The 25,170-nt window shown below is 38.4% G+C and overlaps 1 protein-coding gene across 11 annotated transcripts in view; it reads right to left on the bottom strand.

Annotated features, from left to right (window-relative positions):
• The window catches only part of LOC139132396 (probable 3',5'-cyclic phosphodiesterase pde-5), a 243,066-nt gene that overhangs the window by 153,368 nt on the left and 64,528 nt on the right, over positions 1-25,170 (bottom strand). For all 11 annotated transcript variants that reach the window (XR_011552272.1, XM_070698733.1, XM_070698724.1 and 8 more), the window contains one exon: positions 12,163-12,312. Coding sequence is in view for 10 of the 11 variants with exons in the window: in XM_070698733.1 (XP_070554834.1) it covers positions 12,163-12,312 (150 nt within the window). In the remaining variant the exon portion in view is untranslated. The remainder of the gene's footprint in view (positions 1-12,162; positions 12,313-25,170) is intronic.

Below are 25,170 nucleotides of genomic sequence, written 5' to 3'. Positions count from 1 at the left end.
GCGACGATTACGGCGGTTAAAACTCCCGACCATGTAGATCCCGGTCTCCATCAGCTCTCTAGCAGTAACGACCGTGCTAAACAGGCTATCACAAAATAGGCTGTGATTATATCCACAAAATGGCTGGACCAGCTCCATCGTAATTCTTTTCACCACACCTTGCTCCTGCCGTCTCCCATCAGTCCGATCCCGAAATTTCACACCTAGGTACGGTGCAAAGTTAGCGATGTATGCAGTGCTGGAGTCGCACAGCTGCCATATCTTAAAACCGTCTCGGTCAGGCTTATGTGGTAATCTCTGCTTAAATTTAGAACGGCCCTTAAATCGCACCATGCCCTCGTCGATGGAGATCTCTCTACCCATCTTATAATTATTTACGCACCTGTCAACTATGGGCTCCATCCATGGATTGATTTTATAAAGGGGATCCTCCTGACACCGACGTCGGCGGCGTGCTCATCAGGATCACAACGTGGATCGTTCTCTGGGTCTGCCAGATGAAAATATCGCATAAGCTGCTGAAAGCGACTGCGGGTAATCACAGTAGAAATACCCTGGTTTCTCAGAAATGGATCGCTAGACCAATAATCCTCCACTGATGATTTACAGTCGATACCCATACAGACTAAGACGCCACTGAACGCCTGCACCTCTCGGTAGTCAGCGTTACGCCAGTATTTATCGATCTTCCTAGCGATATATCACTGGTGGAATTTGGCGTATTTATTAGTCTCGTCCTTTGCCAATCTGATCAGTGTAGCTGGAATAAACTTTAAAAAGTAATCGATCTCACGGGAGTGGCTGGGCAAGGTGAAGGTCGGTCCTCTCTCATGGTCAAAATCGGTCTCCTCAAATATATTAGCATCGGTAGTTTCCGACATACGCCAGACAGGAGGGGTGTCGTCCTCCGCCAACACAGCAGCAACGTCATCATCGTCGTCAGAGCTTGCCTCACCTACATACTGCCTGTCATAAAAGTCATCGTCCTCTGCCGCATCCTCGTCAACCTCCGAGTCGGACTCAGCGGTGATATCACCGTCGTCTGGGCGTCTGGGCCTGAACTCGCCCGTAGCGGCATCAAGGATCATATCTGGCTCAAAATCAGGTGGGCTATCCTGATAACGAACCCTCCGCACTATCTTTTTCAGCAGGGACATCGCAGCACACGAAACTATGGCAGGAGCGGGCTGGGCAGCCTCTGCTGATGACGAGGACTCAAGCTCTTTCGCACTGGGCACAGGAACCTCTCCTGACGCAGGATGAGGGCTCATGGTGCACGCAACAGGTGGTGTCTCTCCCGGAGCAGCCGGGGGAGAACCAATGGCATCAGCTGTCTCGTTACTAACTGTCTCAATAGCAGCAGCAGACGTAGTCAGTGCAGGTGAAGTATCTCCCACAAGAGCAGATGTAGTCTCTGCAGGTGAAGTAGTCTCTCCCGGAGCAGCCGGGTGAGAACCACTGGCAACCGGTGACCCATCATCATCCTCATCGGCAGAACGATCAGTCTTACGTTTACGCTTACCACTGGGTTTTTCAGCCGGAGATAGCTTCGCCTTACGGGAGCGTTTCTTGCCCGACTTCTTAGAACGTTTACTAGGGACATCACAACGATCGCTACCACTACCGCCCGGAGACTCTGCATCTTTGCTTCAGTCGTCTGCTCGCCTTCAGAAAACTTTTGCGGTCCGTCAAGCTCATGTCTGGAACAGTGTCCACAGACTAGCAGGTCCCACCCTTTTAAAGCCACAGGGAAACAAAGCCCTGGACATGATTGGACGCAGGGGTGTTTATATATGCAGCCACCTGTTATTACAATGGACCTACGGCAATCAGTCCACCAACCGGCGCTGACATTCCTACCCGTCATGTAAATTGCCTGTCCGTACCATTTGATATGCTAATAATACTCATTTGCAATGCAAATCCCTCGAGCACTTAGCATAACATAGTCAATGTCATTAGCATCTCAACTTGACATTCCGTCCAGCTGGGTACGTGGCATGCGCACCTGCCACCCAAGGACGTTGGCCCAAGCCCATGTTTAGTACGGTGGGAAACCCGTTAACCTCATGTCCCTTCTAAGTACGCCTGCGCAGGGCGTATTGTCATCCAAGTCGGTGACAAGCCAACCCGACAGATCGCCCATTAAGCAGTAATGGACTGGCCGTCTCGTTCTTGTACGGCAACGAACAGTGCTTCAGCGGCTTGTTTAGGTCATAACCGTCGCCTGCCGAGCGGCTTACCCAACTAAGGCGGTCAAAGATGAAGGATGCCAAAATGTCTCGGCCTCGTCCGTTGGGCAAACATGGCTCCTTCAAATAACGTGGCCAGCACGTCTACGTCATCAGCGGTGATGACGACCCGTCATTGACGCCTGAGTGCGTAAAACCCGGAATATACCGACAGGTACCTCTACCTGAGTCGGTCATACTACGGTATAAACCAAACACAGGTCTGCCAACTCCCGTTAGACTCGGCCGTTAGCCGAACTTCACAGGGACAACATAGGCGTAACAAGTCGGTGAACAACGGTTCACGCACCTAACCGCAGCCGCCAAGTCGGTGAACAATGGTATCAAATTTTGAGGCCATGTTCGTGAATGGCAAGGCTGAGGCGGTGTGTTTCGTTGCACGGCTTGAACGTCTAGAGCCAAGTGCAGCCGACAACGTCCGACATCTGAGTGGGTAGTCTTTTCGAGAAGGTAACAAGTCGGTTAAAAGCGGTGGTTACCCTTCACAAATGTCGCTCAAGTCTGTTTGGATCAGTTCCATGTCAGGGACTAATCAAGCCGAGTCCGTCAAATCCGTCCGCACTTCCCGTCAATCAGGATTAAGTCCGTGATTTTCGTCTCGCACCATTGGCAAAAATTGCACCGCCAGCTGAGGCGGTCTTAGGCGGTTGCCTTACAGATTAGCGTTACCGAGACGGTCAATTTCGGCCGCAATCTATGTAGTGCCTCAGAGCCAAGTTAGCCCAAACTCCGCTAGGATACGTCACCGTGCTAACCTGCCAAGTACGCTACTCGTCCCCCCCAAAAAAACAGTCCCCCAACAGGGTGGGGGACTGGCTGGGTAGCTTCTGCACCTTTCCCTGTCGTTGGACTCTCTGTGAACCCATTTCGAGAGCAAACGCCGTTCCTCGCCCAAAACCTGTCCTCGAACGACCCTTAGCGTGAGCAAGGGTTTGCTACACGTAGTTCCGTCGACTAGGCAGGAAAGGGGGTACCAAAAAGTAGCCCGATTTCCACCGCCTTGGCAGGATAACGGCCGTGGCTGCTCAGATTCTATAGCTACACCGAATTTCAAGCGGATTTTCACCGACTTGGCAGGAAAAGGGTTAAACACTGTCTGTTTTTGTTCAGTCTTCACCTCCACTAACATTTTCAACCAGGGAAGCAACTTTTGGAACAATACTTGCCTGACCAATTACACATATTAAATTAAAAGTTAGATAAAGTTTATGATTATATTATATTCCTCTATTTATATATATATATATATGTATATATATATATATATATATATATATATATATATATATATATATATATATATATATATATATATATATATATAAATAAATAAACAGATTACTTCAAGTACAAAGTAATGAAATCTATTACTTAAGTTTCATGCATCTTGCAATCCTCAGATAGAGTGAAAGGATTTCTAGCTCGACACTCTTACATATAGTATCGGGACGAACCATTCTATTTGTAGGTAGTGTTAAAATTCGATAAATAATATTTGTTTTGGTGGCGACATTTTGAAACCAACTCAGAGCGTTTGTTTAACAGTGTAGATTTGTCAGCATTGATAATGTGCAGCTTTTCTGATATACAAAGATTACATCGCTTGTTCATGTTAGAGTAGCTCAATGCTTTATCAATGATTGACCATGAAATGTCAAAGTCTTGTCCCTTATTTCTTAAGTTCCATACATATTTTGATAACTCGGTGTCGTTTTTGTATCTCTCGTTGCGGAACGACTTCATGTGATTAGCGTAGCGCGTCTTGAAGGTGTTATCAGTGAGGCCGATATAAACCCTCTCTCCGTTGTCCTCCGTTGATACGTTGGCCTTGTACACCACGCCTTTGACTTGACAGTTACCCTTCAGGGCGAAGAGTTGAGACCATTTGAGGAGGCTGTGTTAAATTTGGTGGATAATATCAAATTCAGGAAGGTGAATGACGGCTTCCAAAGACAACTCAAATCTGACATCCGCGAAATCAAGAAATCAGGGAAGATTTTTGTCCCTGCCGACAAGACACGTAACTTCTACAAGGTTAGTGCTGATTGTTATCAGAAGATGTTACGTGACAACATAACAAAGTCATACAAGTTAGCGAACAACAGCATTTACAACGAAATTAATAGTGAAGCGAAGGAAATAGCAAGTGAACTCAATATTGCAGAAAGAATGGACACACTCGCTAAGCGCCAGGCTTTCATTACATTAAAAGACCACAAAGACAACTTCATGAACAATCCAACATGTAGACTTATTAACCCGACCAAGAGCGAGATGGGCAAAGTAAGTAAGCAATTACTTGACACAATCAACAATGATATTAGATTACGTACGTGTGTGAACCAATGGAGGAATTCATCAGCTGTCATTGACTGGTTCAAGGGGATACGAGGTAAATCAAAATGTAGATTCATTACATTTGACATTGTCAACTTCTATCCATCTATCTCAGAAGATCTCTTACGTAAATCACTTGATTTTGCGAGAGAATATACTTCAGTTTCTGATGAAGTGGTTGATATCATAATGCACTCGAGAAAGACCCTCCTTTTTGACGACATAACACCCTGGATTAAAAGAGAGAATAAGGATTTATTCGATGTGGCGATGGGAAGCTTCGATGGTGCTGAAATATGCGAGCTGGTGGGTCTGTATATACTTAACACACTCGCCAAAAAGTATGATAAGAATCATATCGGCTTATACCGGGATGACGGGCTTGGTGTACTCAAAAATATCACGGCCAGCAAGGCGGATAAGATCAGAAAGGAAATAACAAAGATATTTCATGACATTGGCCTGTAAATCACGATCGAGACAAACCAGAAGATTACAAACTTCTTGGATGTGACATTTAATCTGAACGACGGCAAGTTCTACCCGTATCGTAAACCGAACGACCAAACAATGTATGTCCATAAGCAGTCTAATCACCCGCCAACCATTATTAATCACATACCTGACGCAATAAGCAAACGCATCTCAACAATATCTAGTGATAAGGGCATCTTTGATAAATATAAAGGGCGATACAATACAGCGCTAAAGGCAAGCGGCTACACCGAACAAATTGAATTCACCAAGACCAACCAATCAGCGAGGAGAAGCAATAACAGGAAGCGTCATATCACGTGGTTCAACCCCCCTTTCAGCAAGAGCGTGGAAACAAACATCGGCAGGAAATTTCTCCAACTTGTCGATAAATATTTTCCAAAGGGGTCTAAACTTCACAAGATCTTCAACAGAAACACAATTAAAGTGAGTTATAGCTGTATGAGGAATATGGCAAGTATAATCAAATCGCACAATAAGAGGGTAATCTCCGGAGAACAGCGTAAGGACAACCAGCTGATTGCAATTGCAGGGTTAAGTCGGCATGCCCCCTGAAGGGTAACTGTCAAGTCAAAGGCGTGGTGTACAAGGCCAACGTATCAACGGAGGACAACGGAGAGAGGGTTTATATCGGCCTCACTGATAACACCTTCAAGACGCGCTACGCTAATCACATGAAGTCGTTCCGCAACGAGAGATACAAAAACGACACCGAGTTATCAAAATATGTATGGAACTTAAGAAATAAGGGACAAGACTTTGACATTTCATGGTCAATCATTGATAAAGCATTGAGCTACTCTAACATGAACAAGCGATGTAATCTTTGTATATCAGAAAAGCTGCACATTATCAATGCTGACAAATCTACACTGTTAAACAAACGCTCTGAGTTGGTTTCAAAATGTCGCCACCAAAACAAATATTATTTATCGAATTTTAACACTACCTACAAATAGAATGGTTCGTCCCAATACTATATGTAAGAGTGTCGAGCTAGAAATCCTTTCACTCTATCTGAGGATTGCAAGATGCATGAAACTTAAGTAATAGATTTCATTACTTTGTACTTGAAGTAATCTGTTTATTTATAACGCTCTGCTTTTTGCATTGAGCACTGTAATTTCCCTCGAGGACATCTGTATACTTCGATATATATATATATATATATATATATATATATATATATATATATATATATATATATATATATATATATATATATATATATATATATATATATATATATATATATATATCTTTCAAATCTCTTGATCCACCTTTGCATGCTGAACTGAGCGCTTGATTAAAGAATTTTGTAAAGGAAGTCGTGCAACTGTGAGACACTTGTATGGCTTCATTGACACATCAGGAAGCATAGACCATGTTTACTTATAAAGATACAATGACCAGACAACAGGAACTGTATCAGTACTGTATATGTGAATTATTTTACAACCTTGATGATGCTTGATATTTATAAATTTATGGAATATCTTTTGAAGGAGATAAAGCCTGTAAAATTTTTACTCAGAGGTTGTCACCCAATATCCCCTGTTCCTGGGTTGTATCAGTATGAGTATCATTTGTGGTGTGTCTGGCAGGAGACAAATAGTCCAGTCAATCTAAGCCAAAAAAGGGGTAAACCTAGGACTAATTGCAACAGAAATTATTTCTTCACCATGCATTTTGGAAAGGTCCTAGAAATAACATACTAAAAGTATAATAAAATCTAAGGGGTGCAACAGTGCCTAATTTGCATAAATGTAAAGGGGTCTCATGGGTATAAAATTGTCGCTGACAGACGGTTTCTACTTAAAATATGTGGCTAAACATGCTTTTGATCAGGTTTTTTTGGCTTATTTGCCTCCTTTTGGTTTAGGCAATGTTGTTGAAAATATTTTGTCGTCATACAAATATGCCTCATTTGCATAAATCCAATATGGCCGCCACAACACTTCACTTTTCTTAGTTTTTCTTGAATTAAGAACTATTTTTAAGCTACTACTGACAGCAATAGAATAATTTTTTCACATTGTATTTTAGACAAGTCCTAGAATAACATACTCAAAGCCTAGTACAATCTAGAATTGTAAACAGTGCCTAATTTGCATAGATGTAAAAAGATTATGGGTACAAACTAAGTGCTGATAGAATGTTTCTGCTAAAAATAATTGGCTAAATGTGATATGTTATGCAGATTTTTGGCTTATTTGCCTTGTGTTTGGTTTAGGTAATGTTGATGGAAATATCTAGTCTTCATAGAAATATTCCTAATTTGCATAAATCCAATATGGCCGCCAAAACCTTCACTTTTCTTTGTATTTTTCCCAATTAATAACTATTTTTATGCTACTTCTGACATCAATAGAATTATTTATCCACTGTGTATTTCAGAGAAGCCCTACAATGACATACTAAAAGCCTCATACAATCTACAAATGTAAACAATGCCTAATTTGCATATATGTAAAAAGATTATGGTTACAAACTAGGTGCTGATAGAATGTTGCTACTAAAAATATTCGGCTAAACATGATATATGCGGGTTTTGGGCTTAGTTGCCTTGTTGTTGGTTCAGGCAATGTTGATTAAAATATTTTGTCGTCATAGAAATATTCCTCATTTGCATAAATCCAATATGGCCGCCACAACACTTCGTTTTTCTTTGTATGTCCCTAATTAATAACTATATAAGCTACTTCTGACTGCAATAGAATTAAATTTTCTCTGTATTTTAGAGAGGAATGACATACTAAAAGTCCAATACAATCTAAGATTTATAACATTACCTTATTTGTATAGATATAAACGGATAATGGGAGCAATACGTTCACTGATAAAAGAAATAAGCATATTGGATTGAGAAAAATGCGACATTATGTTCAAGTAATGTATGCATTTATCTTGATTTTTGTCCAGGCAATATTTTTGAATACATTTTATCGCCCGAGAAATATTCCTAATTTGCCTAAATCAAGTATGGCTGCCACTGCATTTCACTTAAAAATTATATTTAATCTACACAACAAGTAGTTTTTGTTTCCACTCTGTATTGAATGTATAGAATGACAAACAAAATGAGTGTTAAGAGGGGAGACAGTGCATAATTTGAATAAATTTAAAACTTAGAAAAGGGTACAAAATCGTTGCTGTTAATAGATTTCTTAAAAATATATTCAGCAAATTGATATTTAATTCAAGCAATTTCATTATTTAATGTATTTTTTGTGTTTCTAGGCAATGCATAAAATCATTTAAGATTCCTCATTTTACATATAACTGCAATTTGCCCCTCCTACCACTTTACTTTTCCCTTTTTTGACCTATAGTATAAATGACTATATATAATGTTAAAAAACAACGGAGATCATTGGAACTACATTTTAGTAGGGTCATGGAAGTTACATATCGCAAGTTTAAAGGCCTGTGTTGGCACCAGATTTTCTCATCAGAAAATTTATCCACCAGATTACAATTTCAATGGAAAACAAAAGGCTCTTACATCTAAATCATTCTCTTACAGACTAGAACAAAGGCGATCCCAGGGATCGCGAAAAGTGTATTTAATGAAGTTGTGCATAAAACAGCTAATTTACCCAAATGCTAAACGGGTCATAGATGCTATACAAACCTGGTGCTGATAATCTTTTTACGAAAGTGATTTAAGAGATAAGCTGACATTGTAATGACTGTGTTAGTTCAGGGAATGTTTTCAAATATATCTTAAAGCGATAAAAGAATTCTTATTTGCATTTGTCCAATAAGTCAACCATGTCACTTTCTTTTTCTAATTGGAACATGAATTATTTCTTCACCTTAAATACTTAAAAGGTCCAAGAATGGTATATTCAAAGCCTAATACAATCTACAGTGTGCAAAGGACTAATTTTAAAAGATTTTATAGGAAATACCTACACTGTACTTAATGTAATAATTGAAACTTGAAAGGTTTTACAATATCGTAAAGAGAGATTGGAAGTTTTTACTGACATTGCTAAATATATTTTACCAAATTTTGAGCGATTCCTCATGTGCATAAATCATATATGATGATCATTAAAATAATTTCTTTAATTTTTCAAATTGACGTCAACTTATTTTAATTAATTATGTTATCAGTAAAATGAGAAGTTACATGAAGAGACACTACTAGTTTAAGTTATTTAATACTTTAAATTCTTCCTATCGAAAGATGTCCATTTTATAACTTGAATGAACATTTTGCTCAGTACAAAGAAATTGACATGGTTATTTATTTTCTGTGTATTTTAACTCATTTTAATGATTATATACTAATAGGGCCTACAAAATGAAAAGCCCTGTAAGAATAAACAATGATTGATTTGTATAGTTCATTTCAATTATCTAGAGAATTTGCATAATGTCAATAACATTGGGAACTTACTGGAAGATTTGGATTTTCTTAATGCATACCAAAATGCTTGGCCAAATAACCAACACTTTGTACTAAGGGAGGCTGAAGAAAATTTGTGTTTCAGCTCTATTTTATTTTATTTTCACCCTTACCCGTATTACTAATATAGATTAAGTGTTGATAAAATGTAATTAAAGACCAGGTTGTGTGGTCACTGGTAAATCAGATATACTTTTGACTGTGTGCAACTTGCCTGTTCATGCTACATACAGAAATTTATGATAATAATGATAAATAAATTATAATGATCATGATGATATAGAGGTACAATTGTTATACTATACTGCCAATTATCATGAAATATGGATTAGGAAAGCTTTTCCTTTATCAGCTGAAAGACATAACAATAATCAAAGGACACTGCATTTCTCAAAATTTTGAAATTTCTTGAAGACAACAATTGAAAATTAATATAAAGTCATATAGTGAACTGAAGAGAGAGATTTCCTGTTAAATCTTACCGTACACAGCCATAGCATTTGAGGAAAAACTGAAAAAAAATATGTTGACTGAATCATGATAATCTAAATCACTGGTAAAAGCAAATCTAGATACTTTTCATAATGTTACATGGTCTAGCTGCTCTTTCAAATTTTCATGACCGTGAAACAAGAAAACCAAGATGTGAAGGGATTTGCATCACAGAAGCTACCGTTAACGAGTTTATCAATTAGGATATCAAATTTTGACATCAAATTATGATAAAATTGGTTATCCTGTATTTTGAACCTTATGGAAGTCTCACCTCAGATTGGCCAGACTCTCAATTCCTTGAGTGATTGATCTTATTGGTAATAATACAAAAGTCTAATAATCTGCAAATGGGAAGTCCATTACATAACAGCCCCATGAGTGATACTTGCACATCTAAGATCTAATATGATACGTAGTACAATTATATCATCCTATGCTTCACATCTTTTCATTGAGTTATCCTTCCCCATATTTATGGGTTCTACAATGAACTGCAGTAGTATGAATAACCCCGACAGAAAGCAAAATCTAGACTTTCTGTTGTCAACGAAAGGATTCTGGCTGTAAACAAATGAACCACCTAGAGGAAGATGTAAACAGAGAGGAAGAGGAAGAAATTTTGATATGATAATGACCATCATAATAATTGTCATCACCACTACCACCATGGTGATTCAAATGATGTTCGTATTTATACTAATAACAGTTCAATAATGAGAAAGATGATTCACAGGCACAACTGTTAAGTGTGGTGAACCATTTATTAGTAACTGAATATTTCCATCGTCATTGAAGATAATGACCAATTGCATAATATATTCCTTCAAAAATTTTACTGCAATCGAACATGTTGTAGGAGAAAATGACTTAAAATGACAATTGATGTCAAAAACTTGAGCATGTCCAATGATTTTTATGAATAACCTTATTGTCGTAAAAGAAAGAAGGATATCCAAAGAAAGAATTCTGATTCCTTTTATTTAAACAGTTATTCTCTTAAACTCTTCTCTTTATTCATTGCATTTCTGAATAACCAGAAATGTCAATGGAAGCTATTATAGGCTTATTGTATACAGAAGATCGTTTGTGTCAATTATGCAAATTAGGCATTTTGTATTAAAATATGCAAATTATGCATGCAAATTAGATCAACCTCTTTTCTTTTAGGTAATTCTTGCAAAACCTTAACAATTTCATAGAGAAAAAAAATTGTTTAAATCTGAGCTTAAACATTCATTTTGTCTGAAATAGTGGAAAAACTGTGAATATATGCAAATTACTTAATTTGCATATTCTTTATTGTTCAAGACATTTAGAAAATAACTTATTGAACCTTACTTAATCGTGTTGCAATGAAAAAAGTCACTTGAATACAGTTTACATGCCCAAAATGTGAGTATAGCAGTCATTTTAAAGGCGATATATAGCTAATTTGAATATATGCAAATTTAACCAATTTGCACCCTTTATATTTTTCTATACTTTTAATATGTCATTAGTGAGACCTTTCCAAAGGTAATGGTGAAGAAATAATTTCTGTTGCAATTAGTCCTAGGTTAAACCCTAAATTGACTGGACTAAAAGGAAAGTGTCTGATGCAGTACAATGACACGAATGCTGATACAATGCAAGGCATTGGCTATATTGCTGGAGTAATAACACAATTTTTCATACCGTAACTGTGCCACAAATACATGCATGCCAACATCAATCATTGTTCATGACAAACCAGGTGAAAGTTGACTATCAAACAATGGATAAAAATGTATTGTGAAAAAATGAATCTGACTCCATTTCAACTCAAGGAACACATATGCCCAGACATCAAAGCAATCAAATGATTACAAGAAATTCATGAAAATGATTGAAAACACATACCCATCCATAATCTTAAACCCTAGGTCAAAATTCATAATACAATAGCTGTAAACATAGACACAGAACAGCACAGAACAGACAATAATGTACCGGTACACACAACAAAGTCAAAATCATCAAAGAAAGATAATGGACCTACCACAACTAGTCACATTTGATTCAGAGGTTTTGCAGAAACAGCACAGTGTTTTCACATAAACCACTATACTGCTGATATGTCATCATTAACTAAACTGAATTACAGTTTACAGTGGCACAATAATGGATAGTACTGAAAGACATACTTACTGTTCACTTTGTATGACTCTGTTCCTCGCTGTGCCCGCCTTATTAACCATCTTTCTAACTCTTCTTGATTGACATTGTTCAACACATACTCCTCTAAAAATGCAGGATTTTCATTTAAAAATACTTTTACTTGTTCTGGATAAATATGATCTAGAAGAGCAGAAAAGAACAACATATTGTTTTCAAAAGATATCTATGGTTTTGAGGGCAGTAACAATAATACTCAGTCCTCAGATTTGTGTTCAGTACCAATAACATATCAAAATATGCTCAGACATATAAGACCATTCTCTACTAATGAAAAATACTTATATCAGAGAACAAATTCTGTAATATCATAAAAAATTGAAATCTTCCTTCAAAATGTAAATTATCTCTACCCAGCTCAATGCACAATATTGACATCATACATATGGACTGCATTATTTATATTTATTAGAATTTATAAGCTGATAGAAATAATAATTCATTTTGATGTCTATAATAAATAAGAAAGAGTCTTGCAAATTAGGAATTGCCTGAAGTAAAAATGCTTATCAACTTCCAATAATGTTATATCATAGTATCTTCAATGTATACAGCATGTTTCGTCAACTTTAGTCAATTCAATTCAGATAAATATCCCTAATTAGGAAAGTTCATTAAATATGCAAATTAGGAACTACCTGAAGTAAAAATGCTTAAAGATCCATTAGCATAACTTTGGTCATTTTTTATTTTGTTTGTTTCAGTGTATCATCTGCAGTTTCTGGTTTGAATCCCTGAACCATGGAGAAATTCCTAACATTTAGCTCATAAATATACCCTATATGAGTATAAACTGCATTGTTATTGTTTAAATTTTTTTATTCAGGTCGGGACTAGAATACATTTATTGGGTGATTATGGCTTTGCTATAATCATTGTTAACGTCTGGGAGGACACGGGGAAAAGGGTTTAGACCTTGACATGTGTGGGTCACCATGAGCCACCTACAACCACTGGCTGGATGCACTTATGACGTAACCTTATCTACCAACTGCCCCCTTTACCGTTATCTTAACAATTTGCGTCACCCTCTCAACGTCACTATTCATGCGCATACCAGTGTGAGCAAATCTATAGCTCGTCCATTTCAACTTCTGCCACGATCAAGTTCACACCACAAAATTCCCGCCCACCCTCCGCAAAAGAAAAAATAAATACATAAATAAATAAAGCCTCGCTGCAGGCTAGCAGCTCACAATAAAAGATATTGTACGTCTATATACTGCTTGCTCTATACAATAAAGTTCCAGGGGGGTACTGTCATGGGTCTGCTGTGGGCGACCGGTAACACGTTGCCCGATGCACGGTACCCAGAGCTCGGTACCGCCATCCAGGCCGCTATGACGCCTCGTCGCCCCTGCCATGGCAGTGCATGCATAACCCCGGATTTCGGCCAAACACTTGTCTCCGTGTCGTTCCTTTGCGTTAACAACAATAAAAATAGTGACAATAATCACTGTTCGCTCCCATACAGTTATCAAAACAAACCAACAATTGTATGAAACATGGACATAAACATACAGACAGACTGACATTCACAGACTGGCACAGAGTGATGACATTGACCCCAAGTGTGCCTTGGCCCATGAAGAGTGATAAAGATATAACAAAAAGCTGAATGTAATGTTTAAATAGTTAAGTATAGGCCTACAGACACTGAGGGTGAATATGTTACAGCAATTTGATTAGTTTCTCTTTCGTTTTCTACTTCTGTGATAATTTTTAAGACAATCAAACTGCAAGGCAGTTTTAATATGTATTGACAAACATGTTATCTTTTACAAGCACACAGCAAACTGTTCATGATTTTTCATTTACAATATTTGACATAGACTGAAATACATAACATGCAACCAATGTTTACACTTTGCCCATGCACCAGATACATGGAGAGATTTCAACATATAATCATCAACTCAGAAACCCTACAGGGAAAAGTAAACATTGTTTTCTTCCAGAACAGCTGGTACATCCACATCTGGAGCAACATACAAACTTAACCAATTACACAAGGATGATGACACAAGAGATAAAGTTAAGAAATTTAACTGTGGTGAACTTGACTATTCCTTTCAAATCCTTACCTAACTTGATTGACATCTTAAACTAAAATACACTGCATGGTTAATTGCACACAAAAATACATCAGGGGTGTACCATTTGATAAAAGGGGGTTGTCTGGAAGATTGATGAGGAACATTATCTTTTTTATCCGATACATTGTACATTCTTTTTTCCCACTATCCCACCTTTTCTTTTTGACAAACCTTCTGTGGCTGATTTTTTTATTGACATTTGTTTGGATTTTTTTCAAAATCTGCCAGGACTCTTTAACATTGAAAAAAACTTTGAATATATTTGTTGGAAACCAAACCTGCTGAAATCACCTCAGCTATGTTTTCTCATTATTTTTTACCGCATTTCAACACCAAATACAGTTTACCATTTCAAATGCTTACTGAATCACCGCATTATCTTGAACATAGGGCCAATGTCCCTGAAGCTACTATAGACATGGATACAAAATTAAGTATTTCCTGACTGTATGAAATCATCTCACTAAGGTCATCCTAGGGACCTGTTAGCCAAATATTACTGTGAATTGCTTTGAAGCATTGGCATTAGACGAACAAGACATATTGTCTAAATCGAGGTGTTGCCAACACTGCCGGGTGCAATTAAAAGCTAAGCGGTAACATGAGTCGATCATAAAAAATCAACTCTGCAAAAGTTGAAACATTGTTTAGCAGGAGGTCAGACATAGTCTAAACAAAACCACCACATATGTCTATTAGAGTACTGTCTAAGTCTTATCACTTGCTTTCAGTGTAGTTGTTTTGACTACATCTGACCTGCTGCCAGACAATGTTTCAACTTTGGCAGAGTTGATTTCTCTGTGGTCCACTGGAATTACTGCTCAGCTGATAATTACACCTGACAGTGTTGGCAACACCTCGATTTAGACTATGTGTCTAGTTCGTCTAATGCCAATGCTCCAAAGCAATTCACAGTAAAGCTGTCTGACCAGCGGTTTTGAAAAAAACAAGCGACCCAATAGTCGACAGAGCTCTGCTGTGTTATGTAGAGAGCAACTTTTCGTGACATGTATTGATGAAGAAGGTTGAGATCTTTGATAGCTCATTGCAGGATGGCCTGACCTAAAATGGCAAAATTAGCTGCAAAAATACAAAATTGATGATTTCATCATAATTATGTATAAAAATGTATACCAAATATCAAAGCTATCACATGACTAACTTTTGAGAAACAAATATTTTGACCAAAAACGGCAAAAATTGACTCAAAAATACAAAAATTGAAGATTTCATCAAATTTCACTATATCACACTAAGAGAACCCCTAGGAACCTGTATACCAAATATCAAAGGCATCAGACAAGTAGTTTTTGAGAAACCCATTTTTTGACCAAAAACGGCAAAAATTGCACCAAAAATACAAAATTGCAGATTTCATCATATATTCTATGAGCTATGTGAGCGGTCTGAAATCACCAAAGTGCGCCTGCAAACTGCGCCGGCGCATTTCAAACTGCGCCCCCATTTTGCGCCGGTATATTGCGCCGCCCAAACTGCGCCCTTACTCTGCGCCATTGCGAAGTTTAAATGTCAAGCACGGTATTAATAGTCTATTTTGGTTTAGTCAGGCGATTTCAAAGAAAATTCATGTTTTCGTGGGAAATATGGTGAAATGTGTCACTAAAATGCGGAGGATGGGAGTAATTTTTTTCCGACACGTATGTGAAGTATGTAATAACATCACCCGAGAGGGAAGGTAACTCCGACCAGTCGAGTGTCATTTGCATCTTAAATCGACCTTTGAATCTGTTTGTAGTTTCTACCCGAACCTTGACGGTAAATACTTTCAAAGTAAAAAAAGACGCTAAATTTTACTCTCAAACTATTTCGATGGCCAAATATCTCTGCCATTATAAGTTTCGTAGGGTTACTCTATACTCAGTATATGGCGAGAGTGTCCTAGCTGTCTCAGTGTCCCATCGGAACCTCGTGGACCGTAATTCTTGCTCTAATTCTGCGACCTTTGAATCGTCCAATAATTGCTACTTCCAATTCATGACGACCCCAAATGATAAGGAATGCGACTGATTCTGAGACTCTCAGTTCATAGAAGAGTCAAAGTGCGATCACGTTTGCGACTGAACTTGAGACTCCCATTTCGCTTTGTGATGTACATTTGCGAGTGAATTTGAGACCGGGTCTGAGACTCTCATTTAACGTGCAAACAGCAAATGCGACCGTCCTTACGACTGACTTCCTGACGTAAGGTATAAAGGGTACCGGAAATCGACAAGTGCGAGGCTAAAGTTACGAGAGCGAATGTGAGGGCTTGAAGTGTACGTGCTCACTTTGAAAGTGCGAGCGATAGTGAGAATGTGAAGTGAACTCGGACTGTACATAGTTAGTGCTTGTCAGCATTTATTCATCACTTTGGTCGAATGAAAACTTACGATCAAAGTCATTGCTGAAAACAGCGATACGATCTCCATGGAAGTACAGTGCTGTGTATCATGAGCGAACAGCTGAGTGAATTCATCATTGGAGTCCCCGATGGAAAGTATTGCAACACTCTTATTTCCAAACACCAAGAAGTTGATATATTCGTCTAAATAAAAATATGAATGAGACATTCATCTTTACATAATGGAGAATAGAATATTATATCTGACTACGAAGAACTTTATTTACCAGGTTTTAAAAATCAGCGCGAGATTGATCGGGCTGGGACGTACGATTCACAGACTGATTCAAAGTGCTGGTCAAAGTGAAAGGGAACGCCATGAACACTAAATCCCGATGGGTATTTATATAGTTATGTCAAAAACGGGAGTCACGACCGTGATTAGATTATTCAGAGTCAATTAACCTTGAAACGGACCAAACGATAGCACACAATTACATACAATCTAGGTCTAGAGTCCTGTGACACTATGGCGGGTTTCCGAGTCCCTGTCGCGGTTTGGAAAACGACCTGCTGACAGCTGATGACAAAACACGCTCATACTTTTGATCATAGACCCTGGAGCGATGTTTTGATGGATTTCTAGCTTCCTTACCCTATAAACAACTTGAAACTAAAATGAAAGACGAAAAAAGATCCATGAACGGACGAGAGATTTCCTGTAGAAACTTCAGATATTTACTGAGGCAGATCATCTATTTTTTTACATCCATGGGCGGATCATGGCAGTGAAATTTACCTCAATGGATGGATCAATCGGAGCACCGAGAATATGCATTTCCCGTTTGATTTCCAAAACATCATCGTGGAGTTTCTAACAGAAAGGAAAAAAATTGAAACGACAACTGATATCGTGTCATTTAAATACGGGCTTTTAATCGTTCATTCATTTTAGTTACTATCGTCGTGCCGTTTTAGAAGATTTGTGAGGACCTAAACGACATCATGTGTTGGTCCATTGCCATGGAATCCTATGCCAACGAAAGGTGGTGACTTTTTTCAAAGTTGAATAAAATTTCCTTTTTGGTTGTGTTAGTCAATTAATCGAAATATTTTTGTTCCCAATTGATCATAAACCTCGATTCTCCCGTCTATGATTCGATATTCACTGACTCATTCTTTCTCTTCTTTGTCGATCGATGAAAGTAATTAATCTTCAATACTCTTTGACAGATGTAACATCTTCACCTATATATTGTCATTAGTTTCTAACCAACGTACAAAAAATTGGCCCGTTTGCCAAAGCACATGGGTCTATGATTGCGTGAACGGCCGTACTCTATGCATTGGAAAGATATTCATGTTGCAGTCTGCCCGAAAACAAAACCCGAGGATGTTTAGGCGATAACAAAGGCGATGACTCAGTTGCATAAAACAAAACTAAACTTTTCGGACATCATATTTTTATCTTGGCGTCGATTCGATGTGCAACCATACGCTGATCGCCCATATTCTCCATAAACAGATAAAGCTAGTCATAACACTTCTGCGACAAATCCGTGGTGTTTCTCCCCGTGAACGTCCTTGAACCCGTAGCCACGACCATTGTTTTTTGATGTGTTCCGTGCTTGATGATCGGTAGAATTTTTGTATCAAAATTTGAAGACACATGTGACTAAATCCTGTGATTGTTAGACAATTGATGGTGTGTAGGGGCGAGACGGAAAGAAACAATCCAAGGACCAAGCTAGGGAGCATCATGCATTGCATGCTTTCTAACAAAGAGCTGCGTGTTTCCATATCTATATACCATACAAAATCCGGCTTTGACCAATGTTCCTGTCCTGTTTCGGAGGATAACTTTCGAGCTGCGTAACCGATGTTGAGGTTCAGATATCCGAATATCTTTCGTGTTCGAAAGGCTTATTGATTTACAGTGAATACAACTTTTGTATAATTAGTTTACGTGTACATAACCCAGCACACGGGGAAAAGCCAAATACTTACCAATACCAGGTTGGAAAATTTCAGCGAGTCGCTCTCATCAGAGGTCGAGGAAAATAAATATGTCGGTATCGTTGCTCCGCCATGTTTATTGTTGTTTGTGCGACTAGTTTGAAAGTCATAGACTTTCTATAGGTGAAATTCATATTGCCATTCAATATTTTACACACGAAGTCACCTGTCACCTCCATTCGGAAGCAAAAACGTTTACACAGAATGTTTTTATAGTGAAAACTAGCTCCAGGCCGTGACATGTCTCTAGTCACGAAGAAACTTCGTAAATCAAAATCGACATCAACATTGAGCGGTGATCGTGAACCGTTAAATAATGTCGGCAAAATAAAACATCAAATGGCTAAACTTTGGGGGAGAGAGAGAGGAAGAGAGAGAGAGAGAGAGAGAGAGAGAGAGAGAGAGAGAGAGAGAGAGAGAGAGAGAAGAGAGAGAGAGAGAGAGAGGGAGGGGGGTTTCTGCAGTCGCGAACTGATCATGGTCTTTAGGATGGATAAATGCAGGGTCGGTTTACACATTTGCGATGCACAGATATCGAAAATGTACAGATACTTTCCCGAAATTTGACTTATTTTATAACATGAGTAGAACAAAACCAAAATTATTGACGTTACTCTTCGGATGTTTGACTTGCAAGTTTGCTAAAGTTAGATTACATGTATACTTACAGAAAATGGACGCCGTAGTCTTCTGTTCAAAAAATATATGTTCTTCAACACCACGTTTCTTATGATCGGTGATGTCACATTTTATTATTTTTATAAATATAAATTAATGCACCGATTTCAAACCGTAATTATTTTTTCTTGTCGAATTGAGAGAGTTTTTAGTAGTTCTGTAGACAAAACGATCAGAAACAGCAGAGTATCTTGGATATGGCACGACGTCTACGCTATCGTTTAGCTGCAATAATTGTACAGTTGCAGCCAGAGCCCCGGGTAAGCCGAATTCGGAACGTAATAACGCCAGTTGCAGCGGCGTCGTGGATTGACTGTACCTTTGTCATTTCTGTTGAAGTACACCTATTATTGCTACAAGAATTGTGGGCTTCATGAAACGTTGTTTCTCTGTACATGTATAGGCCTACTGGTCTTGCCGTTATATTCAGTGTCGTATAATCTGTTGTTTGCATGTCAACACATTGGCCTGTGTACAACCTCCTGTGCACACTAATCGTGACCGTAATTTACACAGACATAAACATTCGATCCCGTCCGTGGATGTCAAAGGTGAACGGGATTAACTTGATCCCGGTATCAAGTCCCTGGCCTTTATGGAGATGCAAAATTCACAAATTTTGACTGCTGCTGAGGCCAAGCCACGATACCGCCAAGTGAGTGTAATCCGTCCCATACAAACATAACATGGTCTCGTACCTCCGAGACTCCGTGAAAACATGTCATATCATTTTTCGAGCTGCATTTTTTAGGGCACGGATATTAATATCTACAGTCTGCACTGCCAAAGCGTCCTGCTACGCAAGTGCGACTACTCGATGTTGTGACACTCGGAAGTGTTTTGGCGCAGAGTAGGCCTAAGGGCGCAGTTTGGGCGGCGCAATATACCGGCGCAAAATGGGGGCGCAGTTTGAAATGCGCCGGCGCAGATTGCCGGCGCACTTTGGTGATTTCAGACCGCTTACATACCTGATACTATATATCATATTAAGTTTATCTGTAGGAACCTGTATACCAAATATCAAAGCTGTCAGACGAGCGGTTTTGATGAAATAAATTTTTGACCAAAAATGACAAAAAATTCCTTAAAAATACAGATTTGCATATTTCATCACAATTTGAACAAATCCAAGTTGGGTTATCCCTAGGGATCTGTATATCAAATATCAAAGCTGTCTGACCAGCGGTTATGAAGAAGAAGATTTTTTACCAAAAACGCCTTTTTTGGCACTAATTTGCATATTTTTGGCAATGACAACTTCATTTGAACAAAATCTCATCTACAGCCCATCATTCATGTACACACCAAATATCAAGATGAAATGTGCAGCGGTTTTGGAGTTTTTGATGTTGACGGACAGACATACAGACATACAGACATACAGACATACATACATACAGACATTTCCCTAGCCTATAAGAATAGCTTCCATTGCCATATATACATATGGCTATGGGAGCTAAAAATGGTCATTTCATATATACAGGCTGTGTTGGCAAGAAGGACACCGGGTACATATGATCGGATTATAGTAAAATTCTGTAGTTGACACATTGAAACAGAGAAGTGAAAAATTAGTCAACAGTTTACAGCTAATGTCCCTTTAAATGCCAAAGGCCCTTACAAAAGGGGAATTATGGTAAGATTATGCAAATGTCAAAAAGCCACGCTATGGGTAAGACGCACTCGATTTGCTCCGAAATTTCAAGAAAATTGATGTGTGAACAGCGTTAATTTATTTCCAATTATATTTCTTCCTTCAGACATCGAAACTAAATCTTTTCTCTCACATTTTGAGGAATTACCCTTTGGCATTGTGACAAGTTTGGTCATTGTTTATCTGACTTGAAATTTCAGCATCAACCACATCGTTACAGCTGTCACTGGCTACGTTAACATTGCATTGTTTGATCGATCATCCACTCATCCACGACGGCCACGGCCCTGCTCCTGGGGAACTCATCAGCCTCATTAACTTTCTTTACCAATGTATTTCAAATACTTGGCTGACCATTTACTACAGATTACTAGTAGTTCCTTTTGTTGAAGTTTTCTTGCTTACATATCGTGAAAAGCAGCATATATGGTATTCATATATGCATGCTCATCTACGGAACTACGGACAACTTTTCCACTAAGTCTCAGTCACATGTCATTTGTATATTGCAAATGGTTGTTGATGTTTTCAGAGGTTGCCTATCCTAGGTAACCGGATATGCGATCTGCGCTTACTGTACTTCGGGTCATGCTGCTGTATACCAAGCTCTAACTGCAGATTGCAACGTTTTAGATTTTACTCAAAATTTCTTCACCCTTTTCTGTGATTTGTTTCAAAATACCTAAACTATAACACTGACAATATGAATGGGTGAAGATTTGTTTTTCAAATTCGCAAAGTTTTTTTGCATGTCTTCATGTTATTTTTTTCCATGCGTCTTATAGCCAGTTGCAAGCTGCATGTCCCGGCATTTTTCCCGGCGACCGGCAATTATCTATATCACTGCCTACAAAAAAGCCATAAAGCTACAAACAGTAGAAAGGTTCTAACTTACGATTGCTTATGATCACAATCTGCTGCCGTCCTTAGAGACTATAATTTTTATTTCCTTGACTTTACCCTTATTGTTTATGTCTAGTGTGCACCCTTGTACCAAACACGAGACACTCAGGGCTAGATTTGAACTCAGTGCCCGAGAAAATTCTCTCCTAAACTAAGTCAAGACTCATGACGTTTGTGTCTTCCTTCCGAAACTTGTAATACCGTATGCCCTGCCCATTTCGATGACTGGCTTCCATCATAGCGCCTTCACATTCAAATCACCCACTGCTGTTGTAAAAAAGTAGCCGTTCAATCTTGAAAGCCGAGGGTTGAAAACAGGGTCCCCTTGGAAATCGCAACAGAATATGCAAACATCTACTTAGACACAAAAAAGTTATCAGAAATTCAGAGATATATTAAAGCCATGCATCATTGCCGTTTTATTGAGTATTAAAATTGTAAGGGGAAATTTGTCTCGGAACTCGACGACTTGATATGTGCGCAGCCATTCTGTTTCAAAACTTCCTATATTTCTATTGCATACCACAGCGGTCATCACCGTCTATTGCACCACAAATGACTGTGATTTGAATTCAGTAAAGTTTAGATAGGATTCGAACTCACAATGTACGGCATCCAGCCACCTAGCGAAGACATCAGAGTCAAGGAAGGTCGGCCAGATCACAGGCCCTCGGCCACTCCACAAAAACTAGTTATAAGCTAGGCTTGATTTGTGTGAACCCTGCACACTTCGTAATATTCAGGCAAAGGTGATAATCGGTAGGCCTTAGTGTAACAGATAGTTTCGTTTATGTTTCTCTGATAAGCCAACGACTAAGCAAGTGTATAACCATCCCGCCCAGTGTTTGCCAACAACCAACCCCACTACACGTTGCCTATTGTGCGCCAACAACACTGGACTTTGCCCTTTAATAACTTCCTCTAATGTTATATCATAGTATCATAGTATCTTCAATGTACGGTATATAGCAAGTTTCGTTGCAAGTTTCGTCAACTTTGGTCCTGTCAATTTCCCTAATTAGGAAACTTCATTAAATATGCAAATTAAATATGCAAATTAGGAATTATATTTAATGTCATCCCTTAATTTCGTTCACAGCTGATATATGTTGATGTGACCAACATTTGTAGCCAATCTCATCAACTTGTGTACTGTCCTTCTCAATGTATATCCGTTTTTTTCTAAAATCCTTATTATGAAAATGAGCAAAAAGTATGCAAGCTACACCTGCCAAAAACTAAGTAGTTCTTTCCATTCGCTTACTGAATCTAAGTACCAGATTTGATTCTGATCTGATCAGCTGTTTTTGGAATAACGGACCAACAGACAGACAGACAGACACAGACAGACAGACATCACTGCGACGTATGTGACCAGGTGAGCTAAAAATAAAATAGGCTATTACTACCCGGACACCCCATTTTTTGATTGAAATTGACTATTCTCATTACCCATCACACCTTGCATTGGACAGTAAAGTTACCAATAACTTGGGAGGAATCATACACAGGTACTTTAACTTGCCTAGATGCATATATTATAGTTACAAAGTTACACATAAAGAGATTTGCACAATGTTCATGTATTCTCCTCTGCTGAACTATATTTATACTAAATTTGATTAGTACGACTGTCTTTAAAATAATTCTGAAAATAATGCCCTCTTATGCACTTATTTAGGATAGTTTGTAAAACAAATGTATTCTATAGGACCTGCACATTCAACAAGTCATCGTTGATGACACAGTCCACACTTCCCGTACGAAAGATCAAAACTTGCTACATATTAGTACATATATGTTACAAAGTTGCTAAACACTTTAATTGAACATGTGAAATATGCACCAAGTTTGCTCGAGTTTGGTACAAACTAATGGGATTTTCACCGTGATTGTGGTGGAATTTGAAACCAAGCATGTAGAGATATGTGAAATATGCATCAAGTTTGGTACTGACTTCAGACTTTTTTTGCTGTCCCAAATGGCACTGTTGTACAGAATTGATACAATGAAAGACAGCTAAAACACCCTTGTGTTCTTACAAAATGAATCAAAGTGAGACTTGAGTGGACACCGTGGGTCATCAGTATGTATTAGGGAGATGGTGCAGTAGCAAAGAATGTGAAATTTTCAGAAGAGTTACTTTCAGAATGTGCTTAGGAATACAATTCAGAATAACATTCAGACACTCACTATGTGAGATAATATTCTGTATATTCCAGAAGAGTCCTTTCAGAATGTGCTTTGGAATACAATTCAGAATAATATTCAGACACTCAATATGTGAGATAATAATCTGTATATTCTAGAAGTAACAAGTCATTGACAATGACATAGTCCCCACTTGTAATAGGAGTATTAGTCTTGATGGGGCAGGGAAATGAGGTCATTAAGAAGTATCACTGGAGTGTATATGTTCAGATCTATGGACACATAGGTCTATGTCATTGTTCCCATTTTAAAACAAGAGGCATGTCTAAGTTATGGTTCTAAATCGGGAAAAAAGATCAGACCTCTAGCTGTATTGGCCTGCCAAGAAATACATATGTGCATAATAAATGAGGTACAAGATGTGACATCTTAAGGTCTACTATCCTATCAAAATTGAAGCGTAAAGAACTTGTGGTTACTGAGTTATGCATATATATGCATATTCAAGGTCAAAGGTCATCAAGGTCACGTGACATTTTGAAAACAAAAACCATTGTATTGCTAATTAATCCATATATGCCAAAATTCAGACCTCTAGCTCTATTGGCTTGCCCACAATTATATATGGGCATAATTAACGAGCATGTGTTGTCATAAGGTCTCCCATCCTACTAAATATAAAGGACATAGCACTTGTGGTTACTTATTTATTGACATAATCGTGTATTTTAGGTAAAAGGTTATCGAGGTCACATGACATTTTGTCAAAAAATTTCTATCCTATAGTCTGTCCCTATATACTAAAAATCATACATTTACCTCTATTGGCTTGCTCAAAATTAGATATGCACATAATTAATGAGGTAAAATATGTGGCGTCATAAGGTCTCCCATCATACCAAATATGAAGGGTGTAGCACTTGTGGTTCCTGAGTTACGGACAAATATGTATATTTGAGGTCAAAGGTCATTGAGGTCACGTGACATTTTTCCAAAAAAATTGTATTGCTAAGTTATCCCTATATACCAAAAATCAGACCTCTAGCTCTATTGGCTCGCTCAAAATTAGATATGTGCATAATTAATGAGGTACAATATGTGGCGTCATAAGGTGTCCCATCATACCAAATATGAAGGGT

This window comes from Ptychodera flava, chromosome 5 (genome assembly GCF_041260155.1).
Source record: "Ptychodera flava strain L36383 chromosome 5, AS_Pfla_20210202, whole genome shotgun sequence".
Lineage (NCBI taxonomy): Eukaryota > Metazoa > Hemichordata > Enteropneusta > Ptychoderidae > Ptychodera > Ptychodera flava.
Note: the sequence above shows the minus strand (reverse complement) of the source record. Positions and strands in the feature narration are given on the sequence as shown.